This window comes from Drosophila sechellia, chromosome 3L (assembly GCF_004382195.2).
Source record: "Drosophila sechellia strain sech25 chromosome 3L, ASM438219v1, whole genome shotgun sequence".
NCBI classification, from domain to species: domain Eukaryota; kingdom Metazoa; phylum Arthropoda; class Insecta; order Diptera; family Drosophilidae; genus Drosophila; species Drosophila sechellia.
In genome coordinates, this window is record NC_045951.1 from 5,426,157 (window position 1) to 5,444,360 (window position 18,204).

The 18,204-nt window shown below is 39.2% G+C and overlaps 1 protein-coding gene across 2 annotated transcripts; it reads right to left on the minus strand.

Annotated features, from left to right (window-relative positions):
* Positions 1-184: 184 nt before the first annotated feature.
* On the minus strand, positions 185-17,717 carry LOC6610881 (RYamide receptor). 2 transcript variants are annotated; one of them, XM_032719060.1, is made up of 8 exons: positions 17,348-17,717; positions 6,211-6,420; positions 5,308-5,510; positions 3,698-3,846; positions 3,485-3,606; positions 3,189-3,415; positions 2,925-3,116; positions 185-1,612 (listed from the first exon to the last, which is right to left on the minus strand). In XM_032719060.1, the coding sequence occupies exons 2-8, from the start codon at positions 6,281-6,283 to the stop codon at positions 950-952; spliced, it is 1,629 nt and encodes a 542-aa protein (XP_032574951.1). In that variant the 5' UTR covers positions 6,284-6,420; positions 17,348-17,717; the 3' UTR covers positions 185-949. The 2 variants fall into 2 exon arrangements, with proteins under 2 accessions (XP_032574951.1, XP_002035444.2); XM_002035408.2 differs by lacking the exon at positions 17,348-17,717 and adding an exon at positions 10,548-10,728 and having other exon boundaries at positions 950-1,612.
* Positions 17,718-18,204: the final 487 nt, after the last annotated feature.

The following is an 18,204-nucleotide window of genomic DNA, read 5'->3' on the forward strand; positions in this document are numbered from 1 at the left end:
GATGTTTCAGATTTATAGCAGAATGCCATAGTTTCAAGATTTAAATGCTCCCCCGGCAGTTAATTTGAAACTAACGAAATGAAGCGGAAATGGCGAACTGAATTTATTTGTGCAATTTATGGGCCACGCATAAACAGTAATAATTGGGCTGCATGTAATTAAGAATAATAAAAATACTGGTATATTTAGTTTGTTTGCTTAATGACTCGAAATGTTTATTCGTTTGGTAATTTAATACAATAATAATTACATTAATTAGCCTTTCTGTTTTTTAATGACAAATATTGTACATTACATTTGCTTACATCGAGCTGTGTGCTTGTGTAGGATTTAATACATAATCGGATTGTTGTTAAAATACTATTTAAATAATTTAATTTAATGCTACTTAATTGATTTCAGGTGCTAATTTAAGTTGATTCATTTTTTTGTTCAGCTATTAATACATTTGATTTGGTGAGTTTTGGTTTGAGTTTGACAAGGTCTTTAAGGTATCGATTATATACAACGTTTGGACTTCGTGCTTTAAGGATCGCAATTTGAAGATACCATTATTATAATACTGTTCACGGCTCACGACCAGCATTCACACTCATTCAATATATCCTGCTGCGAGACAATTATCAGCAATGGGACTTGTAATCACAATTCATTTAGACGAAATCACAGAGGCAAATGGTCGTGTTCCAATGACACATTTAGTTGCGGGTATCTAAACACTGTAAAGGGGTTTTACTAAAGCCTTAAATACAATTACAATACAATTTGAACATGTTAGTCTATTAGCTGTACCTTAATAAATAGTCATTCACTAAAACATTTACACACATACGTTAAATGAATGAGCTACGACAGCTTATTTGCTGGAATACACATAATATGTGAATGCCGACTGGCTGCGGAATGTGTCATTGGAACACGGCTATAACTTGGTTCGCTCTAGTTTAAATTAAAGTGGTTGCCACAAGGACTTGCCCGCATCCTTCTCTTTCGCCTGTGAGCCGGGCAGGTGGACTCGCGACACCTCGCTGAGTATGCAGGTGCCATCGCATTCGGTTTGGCTGCCAAATTCCTGCTCGCAAATGCAGCTGGAGCTCTCCCTGCTGAGCAGGGCCAACTGGACTCCGGCGCCGGATGCCAACTCCTCGCTGGGCGGCGTGGTCGATGGCAGCTCCATGAGTGCCATGTCGTCCTCGCATTCGATTACGTTCGGATGCAGAGGTTTGAAGTTGTTCCGGCGCCACGGCGGCATTGCAACGCCAACACCTGGTGCCGAAACACCCGGAGTGGCAGCAAAGGTAACCACGCTTTGATGCTGATGAGGGTGGCCATTGACATTGTTGTTCTGCCCACTACTTCCGTTGTAAATGCCGCTGTTAGCACCGGACCCATGCACCCGCGGCATATGCAAGCCCGGCTTCCCATTGTTGACACCACCGCGCGCCGGGCCAAAGAGATTACTCCGGATTCGCATCGAGGAGTTGGCGTAGGTCGACCTTATGGAGCTGGCGCGGGTGTGCATCGAAAAGGTCCTTTCGTGGGCGTCCATGCTCGTCTTGAACTTGCAGAAACAGGCCGCAAACCGCTTGTTGAATTCCCGCTTAAATTTTTCCTGTGCAGAGAAAAATAGACGACGATTTAGGTTATTCCATCGCAATTACATATCGCATACATAATACAAATTAAAGTGCATTGCAAAAATCATAAACCTCTTAGCAAAGTTTATCATACGCCAAAATATATTTTTTCGCCATTTGATTCTGCCGCACAGACACAATCTAACTTTCTGGCTAATTATTAAGTGGATAGGCAGAAAATTTTTCGGGAAAACCTCCACCTTCGCAGACGAATGCCATTTGTCTTTGCTGACAGTAAAATAGAATATCTGTTGACAAAGTTTTTCTCGCACAGCCAGCAGGGGAAAAAGTTTACGAGCATTCGCAGATCTGGCTCTCAATCTATCTTTTACAGACAATTTGAGTGTCAAAGCAAACAGCCGACGGGTTTTTCCCGCTTTTATCGGTTTGCCACTTTGCCATTCTGAGGATTTTTGTGGATTTCGCTTCATTTTGCGGTTTCACAATTCCTGTGGCCCAGACGTTAGGTGTTTGCTTATTGGCTACAGTGGAGCGCTGCTTTAATTAACTTTGACAAAGTATTTTTTTTGTGTCAGCTATTTCTGGTGCGAGGCGAAAAGAAATTGGATATTGTTTCAAAGTAAGCCAGAATTTATTTTTGATTAAAAAGTGACGCGGATGCTAATAAATCAGTGAGAAGGAAAATGGGGAAACATCAACGAAGCAATCGATTCGCTTACAATGAAATTAAGTTAGACGTTTTTGACTCATTTCTAAGCTTCTTTGATTTTTGAAACCATGAAAACTTCCGTAAAAGTTTCATTTACTTTGCGTCCATGTTTGTGTTTCATTTGATGAGATAATAGAAAAAGCTAATTTTGGAAGCACGTGCAAAGGCTTTTTTCGCTTTTGGGTCTAAAGGTACAAAAATAATATAGAAAATATTAAATTTTTTGAAATAAAAAAAAAGAACCAACGACTAACCAAAAAAGTTGTTCTCTTTCACTTCATATTCAAAGCGAGGCGTTAAACATGTAGATATTTTGACGAGATATTTAGTTTTACGCAAAGCAATTTTTCCCAAAATCCCCTGTCAATAACTGACTCACCCAAACTTAAGTGCCCCAAAAACTAACCCAAGACGACCTTGAGTCCCTCATCAATCCCCACTATGCCCCGGCCAATTTACCACCCATTTATAGACTTATATCTTTTTAGTGCGTGTGCAAAGAACGTGTCCCTGGGCACCAACTACGATCCAGAGGATGTCAATCAAATCCCAGCCAGACAAATGCAAATTTAACACGCCGTAAACAAATCATCATTATCATTGGAGCCCACACTTACGTTGTAGATGCCATAAATAAAGGGATTGTAGCAGCTATTGCTCATGGCCAGCCAATCGCAGCAAAACCAGACGATGCTAATGAAGTGGTAGTCGTTGATTTCCGGTATCGTGACATACAGAATATTATAGAGCTGCAGTGGCAGCCAGCAGAGTCCAAAGATAATGACCACGATAATCAGCATTTTGATGACCTGCAAGCGTCGCAAAAAGAGGAAATTGAACCCCGTCCCGATTTGCATACCACACCGACGTGCGAAGCTCACCTTCTTCTTGTTTTTCAACAGCGTTATGTCCCGTGAATCCTGTGCGTTTCCAGGGGCACGTGTGCCCCACAATCGTACCGCCATCTGGATGTAGACAAAGCTGATGACACAGAATGGAACCAGATACTGCACGAAAACCAGGGTGTAGCGAAAGGATTGCAATTGATCATCCGATAGGTTCTTGTTCATGCAGAATGGGCGCGTCACATTGTACGTCTCATTGTTCTCTATTCAAAGGATGAAATTCGGTTGAGGTCGCTGGCACTTAATCCATGCAAATTGACGTATTGACTTACCACGAAACCTTTCGGTCAACTCCTCCACCCGAAAGGCAATGGCAAAGGGCACCGCAAACAGGAGGGCCAGCATCCAAATTCCACCAATTATGAACTTCGATACGAACTTGGTGGGACGTGCCCTGCATGCGTAAGCCGATTTTTAATGATTATGATTGCCGAATCCAATCGTTTCGAATGTGGAAGCCCCCTCTCCCCGCGCCAGCGACTTACCTAAGTGGATTAATGATGGCCCTATGCCGATCGATCGCAATGGCGGTCAGCGTGAATACCGAGACATTCACACTCAGGGCCTGGACGAAGGGGCAGAAGCTGCACATGAACCACGGCAGGTTCCAACTCTGCAGCAGGGCAGCCTGGAACTGCACGGAGAGAAAATAATGCAATTATTAGTTTAAAGTATTTCAGATTATCAGAAAAAACTATGCCTGACCATTAGCCTAAGCCTGATGTTAAAGGATCACAAATAATCCCTTAAAAATGTTGTTTATATTCTATTTAATTAAAGTGTAAGGAAACAGGATAGCTACATGTAAGTCGTCTGCCAACCCAAAATTGCGCCTCCATTCAAGTCACACGGCAAACACCATTAATGAACACTGGACCACAAAGAACCGGAACATGTCGGGGGTGTTGTATTTTCGGACTGTTTCAACATTTCGTGGACAAATAAACGCTCGAAACCCCAGCGCTGTTGTTTTGGACACTGATTTGCGCGGGAGTGAGTGGCAACGTGTGTTTGTGGTTACTGCGGATATTTGAAGAACGCGCTTTCTCCTTTCTCCACACAAAGCAGGCTGCAAATTGCAATTTCTCGCCGGCTTATTGATGACACTTACTGGCGGCTGTGACAGGACCAAAATTCTATTTGATTGCGGCATTAATATAAATTAAGTGCGCAAAGTGTGGCTGACTTTGGGTCAAGTTCAAGGTTCAACGGAGTGTACAGATTGAGCTTTATTAGTATGAACTCTCAGGTAAAATCAAACTATTAATATCAAATAATAAAAAATCAAACATAAATAGGCATATTTGTTCAAGTCCATATAGAAAGATGTAAACAATTTGCTGTACTACCAATTAATAATTATTTCGCCTATTCAGTTCGATGGTTACATTCAATATTTTACGTCTAAAACAAGCTGAAATGCAATTGCGGCATTCTGCGAAACGAGCTGAATACAAAGTAACGATTCAATTATTTTATTCAAATGTCCAATGCTCATTGATTGACCAGTTTTCCGACTAAACAGTATTTTGAAAGCAAACTGCGTTCGCGTTTTGCATTCGACGACACCAGCGAATCAATTGAAGATAATGACAATTCAATTACTCGGTATCACATACAAATTCCAAAGAAAGCCCAGCAAAACTGTTCACATAACTTTTAGCGCTCTATTTTGGGTACTTTATAGAATACAAATCCCATTAACACATAAACCGAAAATCATATTTAAATTTGATGTAGGTAATATGCCATTACCACAACTTTTTGGACAAGATGCGCGTGGGCCATGCCAATTTTCTAATGCCAAACATGAACGCTCGTTGCCCGGAAATTAAATTGATGCCGGATTATGTTGAAATTGGTGTCCCTGCGCACTGTGGGTTTCAAAAACATGGCTGGCTACCTATCTACGTTGAAAATAAGTGAAAACTAATGCTAATGTTGCTGGCTTGTGTGATTTATGCGCTAAAGTCGATATCCATTTACCAGCGCAACAGTGTGTATGAGCAATTTTTGCATGTATTCATTTTATACGCGCGCAAAAAAGACCCGGTAATTACCCGCATTATAATTAAGCTTGAATGTTTCAACTCACCTGAAATGGTATGCAGAAGAGGCCAATAATCACATCGGCAAAAGCCAAATTAGCGATATACATATTTGTCACGGTCCGCATTTGCCTGGTCGTGGCCACCACCCAGATGACCAAAGTGTTGCCTATGACGGCCACGATACTGATTCCCCCATAGAAAATGGACAACAGAGCCACAATCTCAGCGGGAGCCGCGTACAGACGCTCTGCGAATTGAAAAATAGTTGTGCATTAGATTTATATCACTTGGAAAAAGTGCTTGCATTATTATTATTAAACTATAGTTGAAAAAATGAGATACTACAAGATATTTAAGAATGTATTCAATACATTATGAGTGAATACTAGGTTACTGAAGTTCAGTTATTTATTACTAGACCATGATTTTATGAGTGAATAAATTTAGGGTGCTTAGCTTCTTCCAATCCATTAGTTTCAGTGTTGAACTTGTGAAAAATCACGCTTGCTGACAGAAGCAGATTAATTCAAGTGTCAGTTGTCAGTCAACTGGTGGCAGGACAGACGACATTCACGTTCCTGCTGACTGGTAAACGTCGAGGAAATTGAACCGGACTTAGATAGCCAGAGAGGGAATTTTATAAATGCCACTTTGGACAGGAATAGAATCCAATTTAATATAAAATATTGATAGTTAAACCCAACATATCCGAACATCACCTGTTTCCTCATATCAAAATCAGTGGATGGATGGTTGAGCCCAAATTTGGTCTTTAATTCGGCACCCCCATACACTCATGAATGATTCAAGATCAAAGAACTAACGGCGAACTGTCAGAAGAAAAAAACACTTGTCAATGTTATTGATTGATGATACTTCAAGTCAATTTAATCAAGTTGGATGAGTCGCGTCCCCAGTGGCTTGAAGGGATTAGAGAGGATACTTACCAAATTCCGCTTCCTCCTCGGCTCCGGGCAAGAATTCCAGGCGGGATTCCTGCTCGATTAAATCCATTGCCATAACACTTTTTTCTTTTTGGTTTTAGTTGTGTATCCTAATGAGGATATGATATCCTTCAATCTTTTTACTTTAGTTCGAAATTCTGCTACTCTATGTAGTGCAATACATCTTCAGGGGCTTCTGGGCTTCATTTCAATCTAAAAAGGAAAGATATAAATTACAGCACTTGTTCATTTGGTTTCTGAAAATTCGCAAAAAGTTAGCTGCCACAATTCCGGTGGTCAAGGTACAACAAGAGTGCAGACAACAAGAGAAACAAATGATCTGAAAAAAACATTGAAAAGCTATACAAGCAATCTCAGTCTTCCCCTCAAGGAACTGACCAAATTCAGTGGGTGGACATGAGTTATGGCTCAGGTGGAATCACCTGTCAGCTTTCATATGTGAAAAGTTTGTTCTGTATAATTGAGAGTGCACCCAAATTCAGTTTGGCGACTGAGGGCACTGCACTAGTATTTAGCTTGTATTTCGTTTCTTATGAAATGTTGCCTTAGCCTTATTGAGGTGGCTCTAAAAAGTAAACAAGAAACTCAGCGAGTTCATTGTATGTTTTGAGAATAGGAGCCTCACTGCGGTTAATTGGCCATTTATCGAACTGTTAACATTGTTGGGACTTGTTAATTTATCTTCTTCTGGGTAAACACTGTCAAGACTTGTTAATTTATTGGGCAACTAAATGTTTATTCTATAGGCAGACTGAATTTTTATAGATTGATTTAGGGAGGCTTGTAGAAAATAGGTTGGGAAATTGGCGAGTGTCGTGAAAAAAAATATGTATTTAGTTTTGAATGACTCTTTGTACAATTTTCCCTCAGAAAGAAACACGTTCACAGGATTAAAGTATATGCGGAATTGTAAAAAGGGAAGTGTATATCATAAGCCTTAACAAATTGGATGCAAAAATTAGTTTCGGGCATTAAATTACTCACTTTATTATTCTGGTCACAGGCTACAAAAACCAAAGGGAGCCACCATAAAGCATGACCCCCAAATGTCTAATATAACCACTCGTAACTTTACTTCTTTTGTAGTTGCACCTAGCATAAGTGAACATATTTTCAAAGGCATTATGTGTACTACAAGCTGCCTCCACTGGAACTAGCATTTTAACTCTAATCCCCGAAATCCCAAAATTAGACCCCCATTTGAAAGGCTTTACCCCGGGCTGCAAAAAAATACCTAAACTTAGGACCTAATTTGGGGAAATCGAATAAAAACTGAATGGAAACCTTCGTTCATTGTTGAAATTTCTATTTGCTCTTGTGTGTAAAAATGTGGGACACCATCACTAACTCATTTAGTTGGCGCTTCATCGCAAGACAAGCAAGAAGTTGGGTGTTCTGTTTTTGTGGTCATATGCAAGGGATTGCTGCGAGCTAGTTGAAAAATGCTTTGCAATTTTTCAATGGCAAGGAAGACAAGGGGAAAAATCGGGAAAACTGTAAGATGTGATTATGATAAGAGAGAGTGCTATTAGTCCGACCATGCGAGACGCCAAGATTTTCTAATTAACGTCAAAGGAAAATCATGCTTTATTTGTGGCCCGCTTGGGTGACTTGAATTTTGATGGTCAACTAATTGAGAGGCGATTATTTTTGGGCTATTAGGATGAGGCAAAAGTTCCTAGTAAAATAAACTTAAAGAAATTACCAAAAAATGCTTAATATCTGATTTAAAATGTCTCAGAATGAAACTTAACTGCATTGCATACTGTTCAAAATATTTGTGAAGTATTAAAAAATATGATAGGAAATTTGCTGATAAAACATGCAGGTTCTAGTTTTTCTCGGTGTTTTTAGCTCCAGACGGCGTGAAAAGTGCTGCCGTAGATTTACCATGAAATTCACTAGGAACACACTTGAGAACAAAGCAGCCGGGACTCGTGTCACCCAGGACCAAACCATTAATTTGTAAAATTTACAGACTTTTGACTTCACACAAACAAGGAATATGGGTGGCACGTGCGTTCGAGTTGTGAAATTTCTGGATTGGGTAGCCAGGTGAAGTGTATAACAAATTTTTCAATGAAATTTTTGTTCAAGCAGCGAATATTAACAAAAGTGTATCCTATTAGACCGTCACAGGGATGTACGAGATCAAAGTGAAAATTCATATTGGATGGCAACGCGGCATCAAAAGTATAGCCCAACAACGAGCGGCTGACAACGATATACGTATTATGAAAATGGACTCCCACATCCTGTCCTTTTAAATAACATTGAATATTGCGCATACGACACATAAGCCGGGCAACAACAGCCACATTATGGCAAGGCTTATGCCATCGCCAAGCAGAGGCATCCCCGATTTAATGAAAAAATAAAAGAAAAGACAACATGTCCAATAAAAGCGCAACTGTAGGCTGATGCCTTGTATTACTTTTTACGTAGGGTATATTCATTTGCTTATGAAGTTTATAGCTTGAAAAAATAGATATTCGTGTAATTTTTTGTCATAGGTAACCAAAGTATATGTATATGCATGCTAAAACCTATATTAGATTAGTATATCTGGGATTAAAGTTTTATTACGTGACTGCAGATATGAAATTAGGCTGTGGTAATAAATTTGACTGAAATGATGTCCAAGAACTTTTTATCTTGATGACAATGGACTTAAAAGTAAGATTATTTAGATATAGAAAATGTTTCCCTTTCGGGCTTAAATTTTATTCGGGCCTGTGTTCTGGGTAAAGGCACAGCTTTTGGCTTAAGAACCGAGCGAGTTGTTTCTTGGGTCGCGTGGGTCTCTTTGTTTACAGTGCCAACGGACTTTTGACTTAAGCCTGAACTTAGACGGCGTGTGTTTACGGGTTTTGGTTTGATTGGTCTTTGGGGACAAATGTTTTCAGCCGTCTAGTCTTATTTCATTAAATAATCACTTGGGTGAGCGAGGATCGCAATTAAGATTGTTCTTGCCAAGTTAAAGTGTCAAAGGAGTAATTATATATTATAACAGCTTAAGAAAATGTCACAGAAAGTTCAGAAATCCCCTCGACATGAGCAGGCCTTGAGCTGGCTTTATCTCGTTTAATTGTTTTCCAGGAAACTTTTCGCAACCTTTTCAATGTTGCTTACTTGTCGTCTTACGGTCTTGGCTGGTTTGACCTAATTTTCCTGGAAGAGACATTTTCGAGTTTAAGAAGTCCGGAAATCTATTGACCCTTTTCTGGGCTATGGCTCAGCAGTACTCAAAGGCGAATCAATTAAAAATTAATTCAGCATAATGCCCCAGGGGGGCAGGTAAATGATTTCAGACAGCTTACTAATTTGCATAACGCAAGATGAAATGTTTACCCACAATCGCCCGCCCACAAATGCCAGGTCAGTTCGGAACACTCGATAAAACTCGCTCTTGGCTGTCGGGGGAAAAAGAATTTCCCACAGCTCATTTAACTGGCTTCTCCTACAGTTCACTTCTCCCACTTTTGGGCCGTCTTACGCAGTATTCATCAAAGGACCTCGCTAAGAGTCTCATACTGAGGTAGCCTCTCCTTTGACATTGTTTGCGTAATATCCTGTCAATTTTATGCGCCCTTTTGCGGACCATTTGTCAAAACCATTTTACAAATGCTAAAATTAGTATGCCTAAAATATTATCAATGCGAATAACAAAATTGTTTTCGAACACCAATTACATTTTTTGTCGTCCCGGCTTTTAATTGCGCAATACGCAAAGGAAGGCTTACTAAAAAACATTCTCCAGGTGTCCTGGTCCTTTGGACACGTGGCTCGTAAAAGATAACTGCGATTGCTAACAATTATTGAACAGGTCTCGATCTTAAAATAGATGGGTGCTAACAAAGTCTCCAGGTGTTTGTAATCGGATTTAAAATATGAAATAAATTACTTCATTCACACAAATATCAGGAGCATTCCAAAGTTTAATGTTATATTTAAATGTCACTCGCCAACAAAACAAATGTAATTTTTGGTCCCTTTTAAGAGACTTTATAGCTCTATTAATTTTCAAAAATACCTTAACCAATGCGGGCATAATTTGTTTCACGTAAATCACAGTTTTTAGTATCGAATTTAGGGTCCTACCGTTGTAAGAGAATTTTAACTACTCTTTGCGTGATCATCGTTAAGCCCAACCACAATCCAATAAAATCCTCATCAAGTCATGAAAAAATAAAACCGGAAAAGGTGAGCAGAGAAAGGGGACACATTTGTGGCAGTAAAAGTCTAATTGTAATAAATGTCAGTATGCCCGCAGGTGCTGTAAGTCCTGGAAACGCGAAACCCTCTTCCGGTTCACTCACGCAAAAAAAGGAGTCCACCGAAATTGGTATTAATATAGTTGTTTCTCACTGCTCCAGCCTTGGGTCACAATTAACTTGTCCATGTGAAAATTCAATTAAAAGTCCTTGCGTATTCCGCTTTCACTGCGATTAGAACTCATTTTCACTGGGCGCGAGGATACGGCTTTTCAGAGGAGCCAGCTAAGCATCCTGGCCGCACGACCTTCCGTTATCAACTGTTGGCAGCAGGTTCTTTTTGGGCTGGAACAACTGTTGAACTGTTGGCAACACGCACACGAAGCCACCCGATGGCGGAGTTTTTCAAAGAACAAGAAAACGAGGCTGGCCAATAGGCGAATTCAAGTCGGGGATTTTGGCACTCAAAACACAACAAGTTGCACTTCAAACCTGTTGGCCATCGAACAGGTTCCGACGACCCTTAAAATTGACCAAAAGCGGTCGGAAAAAAGAGTAATTCGCATTCTTTATGTATATAAGAGCATAAATTTATGATGCTCATTTCCATTCCGCCGGCAAGTTTACGCTGATGAGGCTAAGTGAAAAATTAGCAAGAAAAGTAATAAGCAATTAAAGAGAGTTTTCCACACCCCCTAAGAAATTCAAAGAAGTTGGTATAAGGAGGGTCCTTTGTTTTCCTTTTCGATTTTTCCACTTATCACAGCTTTTCCATGTCATCAGCTTTAACGCTACCCGGCACCTTGGCATCGCCGACTAAATCCAAATGGCTGAACAAACTCTGATCTGCATACTTAATATATATATGTACTCACACACACCCTTTGTGGCACTTACTACATGTATATGTATGTGTCTACACACACCTTTTGTGGCACGCTCGCGTTTTCTGAATGGGAATTAAATTACATATCATGCTGAGCAAACGGAAGAGAAATACCCAAATTTGTAGCATCTCATTCTTCTATTTTTGTTTGCCGAACATATGCAAATTTGTGTGTGGAAAATGTGGCGGAAATTGAAAACAGATAATCTGAAAAGTGTTTCTCTGCACTTAACAAAACAATTCCCTTTGATTGATGTCAACAGCAGGGGAGAAATCATTTCAAATCAATCGCGGAAATCTTTGATGGCGATTAACATTTCCTCGAACCGGAAATGCTTTCATGTATATTCTTAAGAAGGCTTTACTTTAATATTTTTAAAAATCAGTTCAAGTATTTTAAGTTCACGTGCTGCATCCGTTTGATCTAACTAATATTTAACAAGCACCTCACGTCTGCTCGCAACTCATTAAAATGTAAACCCCTTTTTGAAAAGAGGCATGTATTTTTAATAAAAAGTGTAAAGCTTGTGATTTGTGATGAAGACATGGCAGAAAAACACAAAACTTGGGACCACGTGCGCCTCTCTAGTCTAATCAATGGAAATAGAAAACCTTTCGATGAGGTTCAGGTTCGCTAAAGAAAGCTTTAAACAAAACTCAACTTAAAGCTGCTCTGGAAATGACTGTGTTACAAATTCGCAATCATGTTCAGACTCCGTGAAAAATCATTGTCTATGGGGGGTAGCTGGCCCCCATATTAAAATACAACCTTTTTTTCGGTTTTGGCAGACGAAATTGCCACACGACAGGTGCAAATGGACCGTAAATGTTTCCGTTGAAATCTGCTTATTAGATTCAAACATATTTGCGCCGATAAAAATTGATTTCATTTCGTCTCAAGCATAACATACTCAGCATGGGATTGTAGTACTCCAGACTTGACCCCTGACATCACACTCCACCACAGAGATTACCATTTTGAGCATCGAATTGATATTCGATCAGATTATTTGAAAGTGCACAAAGTACATCAATCATTGGCTTTCATAATTCAATTAATATTTTGGACACATCCAGCCATATTTTCGCAAAGTACACATCTCACTTCCTAGCAATTTGCTTAGTTAATTGAACTGAATGTTTACTTGATGGATAGTCAACATAGATTTGTTTTCACTGGAAACACATTTGCATATGAGCCTCGGATTACTTGCATCACTTGGCAATCGCCGCAGCAATTGAAGTGCATCTAATCTCGAATGAACACAGTTCACGGCACCTTTGCCCAGACTTTGGAGTGCAATGGCGATGCCAGACCCGAATCAAGTTAATCAGCACATTTAAATGCACATAAAGGACAAAAAGGCGACAACGCACCATTTTGCACACTTGGCTTCGTCCCCGTCAGAAAGCCAAAAATGTGAGAGCTAATCGGACATCTCGTCGAGTGGTGAATAGAACCGAGAGAACTCAATTCCAATTCCAGACAGGCAGAAAACAAATTTCACATTCTATTGTCGATGGTATTATTCTGCGGTTAAGTACACCGACACAATATAATTATCAAGGTAACTAATTACTGTCCGAATGTTGTAAATATTAATAGAACTCTGGGCCTGGAACTGTCTAGACCAGATGGGTGTTTTTTATTCGTTGATGACAGTTGCTAAAGACATCAACAATTGACCAGGTTTCCTTTGCGTCAGATTAGTGACTGACGTGGGTCACCATAAATATTTAATTGTGAAAAGATAATTACTTATTTGAAATAGGGATAGGAAAATTCTTGGAAGTGGGTTCCGTAAATAGCACAAGGGTGGAAATGTATGTGAAAACTTATTGAGATAGCATTTTGTAGCTCAGCTAAGATAAATCCATAATAAATAATAACTATGTATGCAAATGTATTAATTAACATGTGAGTTTCATTTAACCGCGTAAAATGTAATTCGATCCAGTTGCCTTGCAGCCATTTGCGTGTATAAAATAAATGCTTTCTCCCACTCAAAAAGAACATGAATATTGTAATTTTGAGCCTTGATTAGGCTGTCCGTCAAATTCGAGGCAACACGATTTCAATAGTCATTAGTAGTCAATTTGTATTCATAACGTATTCAGGCTGAAATATGTTTGCTTTATTTGCTTACACATTTGCAAAGGACTTTTACTGCCGTTCAACATAGTAGACAAACGCCATTTAAGGATTTAAAGTATTTCTGACCCAGTTTATTCTATCTTAAAGGCAACCATTTTCATTCGGCTAAATATAGTAAAATATTATGCAGAAAAGCCGCGTCGAGAAAAGTTTCTTTTGCTGTCGTTGAAAAGATTTTTTCCCCAGGACAAAAATGTGAAAGATTTGCAAATAATTGCTATATTACGATTTGCCGACATTTTAAGTAGAGTCCTCCTCGAGAGGCGGGTGAAAAATTTGCATCGCTCTACTCATCGACATTCTTGTTTTTTTTTTTTTCTTAAGCTTGGCATGGAGTACAGTACCCTTTCTTCCACAAGCATTAAAACAGGCGATGAGCTGCGCGAAAAGTGAAATTTTTTCAATAAAAGTCAACAAGCGTGAAAACGAGTAGATATATTTACGTGGCTGACTTCGTGTTGGCATAAGCATACAGGACTCTGGCGGAGGGTAAACAGGACTCTGTTGATAAATACAAACACTTGAAGCAAAAATGTAGAAAATATAGCATTTAGAATAAAGAAAGTTGCCTTACGATAAAAGCTAAAAATGATAGAATAAATACTATTTTTTAATAATAATTAAGTTAAAAATTGAAATGTTTTTCTTGTAAATTGCCCATCTAGCTGTTCACCCATTTAAATTCTTTGGGTCAGCCATAATTTCTCTCGTCCTTCACTGATAAGACTTCAAATTACACGCAAAAGACAACTTCTAGAGAATTTCTACAAATTAATTCCGAGACTTTTCAAAGTTTTCAAGTTGACTTCGAGAGCCTTAGAATTGCAATTACTTTGAGTTCTGTGCACTTCTGCCCACACCTACCCAGAGAACTGCAAGGGTGGCACTTTTTTACCACTCGACTCACACCCTACAATTTTGTGTACGGGTGCTACCCGCCACGCACATCGCGGGTACTTACAAACACACAGTATAAATCTGAACAGGCAGACAAGACACCCCGTTGTGCGCGCACCCGAATCAATACGGTGCTCTGCGTCGCGGGTGCCGATCACACACTGCCTAAAAAGGGATGAGTGACAAAAACACTTATGGGTTTACCGTTAAACACATGGGTGTTTCCAAAAATACTCGGGTGTTTCCAAAAATACTCGAGTGGTCTCGTAGGTAGTCGAGTCAAAGACAAGATGCGTAACTCCATACGTTTTACACTTCATACGTTTACACACTATTCTTTCGGCGTGGCTCTAGACTTTGTCAAATACGTTGTATAATATGCCCTTCATCTTATTTTTATATATTATATATATTATATATATATATAATTTAATTATTAATAATAAATAATAAAATTAATTAATTCATAATAATAATAATAAATATTATTATTAATAATTTAAATATAGATTATAGTAAAAATAATAGTTATAGTAATAATGCTAATAGACGAATCTATGTACATAATGTCACAAAATTCATTTCAAAAATGACTTTATGTAAGAATATTTTTCATTAGAGTATTCAGCTAGCGACGTGTGAAAAATTACAAGGCAATAATAACGGGTGGCACACATTGAGTCCATCAATGAGCAAAGACATGAGCACGAAAATTTTCTTGGGTATTCCCTTTTACCCTTCATTTCTTATACCCGTCACGCTTCCACCCATACAAATTTTAGGCGTACAAAAAATGACCAGAGAACTGCAGCCCGCGTACAAAAAATGACGTGCGGCCGATCTTTGACTGTGCGTCCACTCACCCAAACGGTTATTGCGCAGCAAGCCTCGGGTGGTTTTTTACTCGTAACAATAACACCACGTTGGTAAAACACTCGAGTATTTTGTGTTGCCGCAAGTAGGGTGTCAAAAAACACGGGGTGCCTAGAGTACCGAGTGTTTATCGGGTGGACGTAGAGTGCCAGTGGCGGGCTGCAGTTCTCTGCACCTACCCTCGAAAGTTCTTTAAACTTTTGTTCAATCCCCCTTCACACATCTTGAGCTCGGGAAAAAGTCTTTAATTACCCGAAGCATCTGCCACCCGTTCAGTGAACCTTGCAGTAATCATCGAGCTCGATTCAATTGAATTTCATCCGGACAAGAGGTTCAGCTAATTTTTGAGCAAGCATACGCGTAGCAAACACAATTTGCCATTACAAATTCCCATTGTTTCTTGACCTTTTTGCCAAACAATGACAATTCCGATGAGGTTCACCAAAAAAGGTGAAACAACAAAGCCAAGGAGATGGAAAATCCCCTACCAATGACCCAATTAAACGATCCCAACCTGACAAAGCATTATCATTTGTTGGTGGCTCAGCAAGAATTTCTTATATGCCAAAACCTCCTGTGTGGCAAAGAAAGGAAAATATTGTTAAAACTGCAAGGGCCAGGGGAAAACGAAAAAAAATGGCATGAAATGTGGAGAAAAGCCTATCAAAGCGAGTGCGAACAAATCTTTTTTAAAGATTTTTCCTGCTGCAAGAGTGAAAATTGCAGAAAATGAAATCCACTTCGGCAGTATACCCTTTTAAAGTGAAATCCACATAAGAGCTCTGAAAAGTAGACTATGGGAATCCTCTTAAAGCTGGTGCAAATTAATAACATCATCCCGAGGCCTTTTCCACGAAGACCTCGCCCTCTATTTTTCGACTTTTTGGGCTCAATCAGAAGCTTAATTAAAAACGAAATTAATAAACCCAGTAAATTATGGAGCAAGGGGTTGAAATTATTTCCCGATTACTGCCGCCGAACTTTCAGGCTATTATGCTCCAAGGATAATGTAATTAATCATGCTATGCGATATCCAGACAAGCTGTGCGGGCAAGGATAGCAGAAGCCAACCTGAGATAAATACAATTAATCTCACACTTCAGCCACAACAACAACAACAACAACAACAAGAGAATAAACCTTTTACGGGCATTATCATTATCTCCAACGGGTTAAATACCGACCAAAAACAAAAGAAGATATTTGGCAAAGAAAAGGAAAGTAGGCTACGTGTCTTGATTTTATTAACTTTTACCCAGAACGCCACAGACACAACAGGAAAAGGCCATTTGTGGATTGTGTTTTCTCACCTGCAATACTCGTTATGCCGTGTTTGTTTCTTGGCTTAATATGTACAACGAGTTTTCCTTTGAGACGCAAAGAAAATGACTGCTAAATTTCAGATACGTCTTTAAATTTGTATACACATTTAATGCGGCGGCTGGTCTTTTGACTGAGCAGCTTATTCTGCTGTTTGTTATTTGCATTTTTTCTTTGTCGCCGCTTAATTTCCTGGCCAACGCTAAGTTCGTCGCACCTGGAACAACCTTCTACCACTTCTAATTAAAAATGCTCCGCTCCTGGCAACATAGTGCATATACATAGTACAATAAGTTATGTGGTCTGTTATGTTCCGAGAATAACGTGAAGGTTGCAAAATTTAAGGCAGCAGATTAAAACTCGAGCGTTTTCCCATCAGCCGGACCGTGAAGGGAAAAACAGAAGACAGCTTACAAAACTGACTCCACACTTTGTTATCAGTTATCTGGCATTTGAAGTAAACAAACCACTTTATAGTCGAAGCTCTTTTATTGTCCCACGTGATCAAAGTCTATTGGATGCTAAAATTTCATTGATAAATTTCGCAGACAACAAAAATGAGAGAACGTTTAAATTGCTCAATTGCCAAACAAATCGACGAAGTGTATGGCGTTTTAATAGATTTTTTATTTGCTCATTGAGGCGAGAGCTCAGATCGCTTGATAACTATTTAATATGCCGACAATGTGTGCAGTTAATGCTCTAAATTGTAATGGTAATGAATTTTTTACCATTTTCTGCATAACGGAAGCCCATTTGGCGGTCTCAACTTACCCCACAAAAATTAATTACTCTTCTGATGGATTTAAATGCGTTTTTTTTGTAATTAATTAGTAAATGCTCATTTATTTCTTTCACTGCCCAATGCAATTAGCTTTCTGGTTAGTTTGCTATTGACTCTGCATTTATTTGCTTAATGGCCATAATCAGTTGGCGGACAAACAGTTAACTGTGTATACGTTTAATTATACACTTAGATAAAAACACTTTTGAAAGGATTCCAATTAGGGCTATATGTTTCACAAATATATCTGTATAATATCCCGCTGCCCGAATTCAGTAACTTATTGCCAACGAATTTTTGGCAGAATATTTAGTATCTTTGCGATTCAGTTTCGATCGCAAGATACAACCGCACGATTAAAGCTCCCGAAGTCAACTGAATGGCAATGGAAACTCGGCAGCCTGTTAATTTTTTCTTGTAGTGCCGGCTTCTATTGATTCCAACACAGACACAAAGAGGGGCAGGCGCACTCGCACACATACAGCCCCATATTTTTTGTTGATTTTTTTTTTGTATTTTTTTCTCTGGCAGAATTACGCATACGTCAGAGTAGGCATGACCACAAAAAACAAAAATTGCTCAGGTGCAGCCCGACAAGAAATCTTAATCAATTTACCTTGTCTTCGCGGCGCTGTTAATATAAATCAATAAAAAATCCAACGCCAATTCAGCTGGGAGTCTGGGCGTGTCTCGGCTGTTTCAGCCGAATATTTGCTGACTGATTAGAGCCGCTATCCACCCAAAATAAAAAATAACGTAAAAAACAAATTATTTTATTGCCTCCCCCTCGGCAAAATTGATACAGATAAGTGAAAGTTTCAATGTGTGCGTATTGTTGAGTCAATTA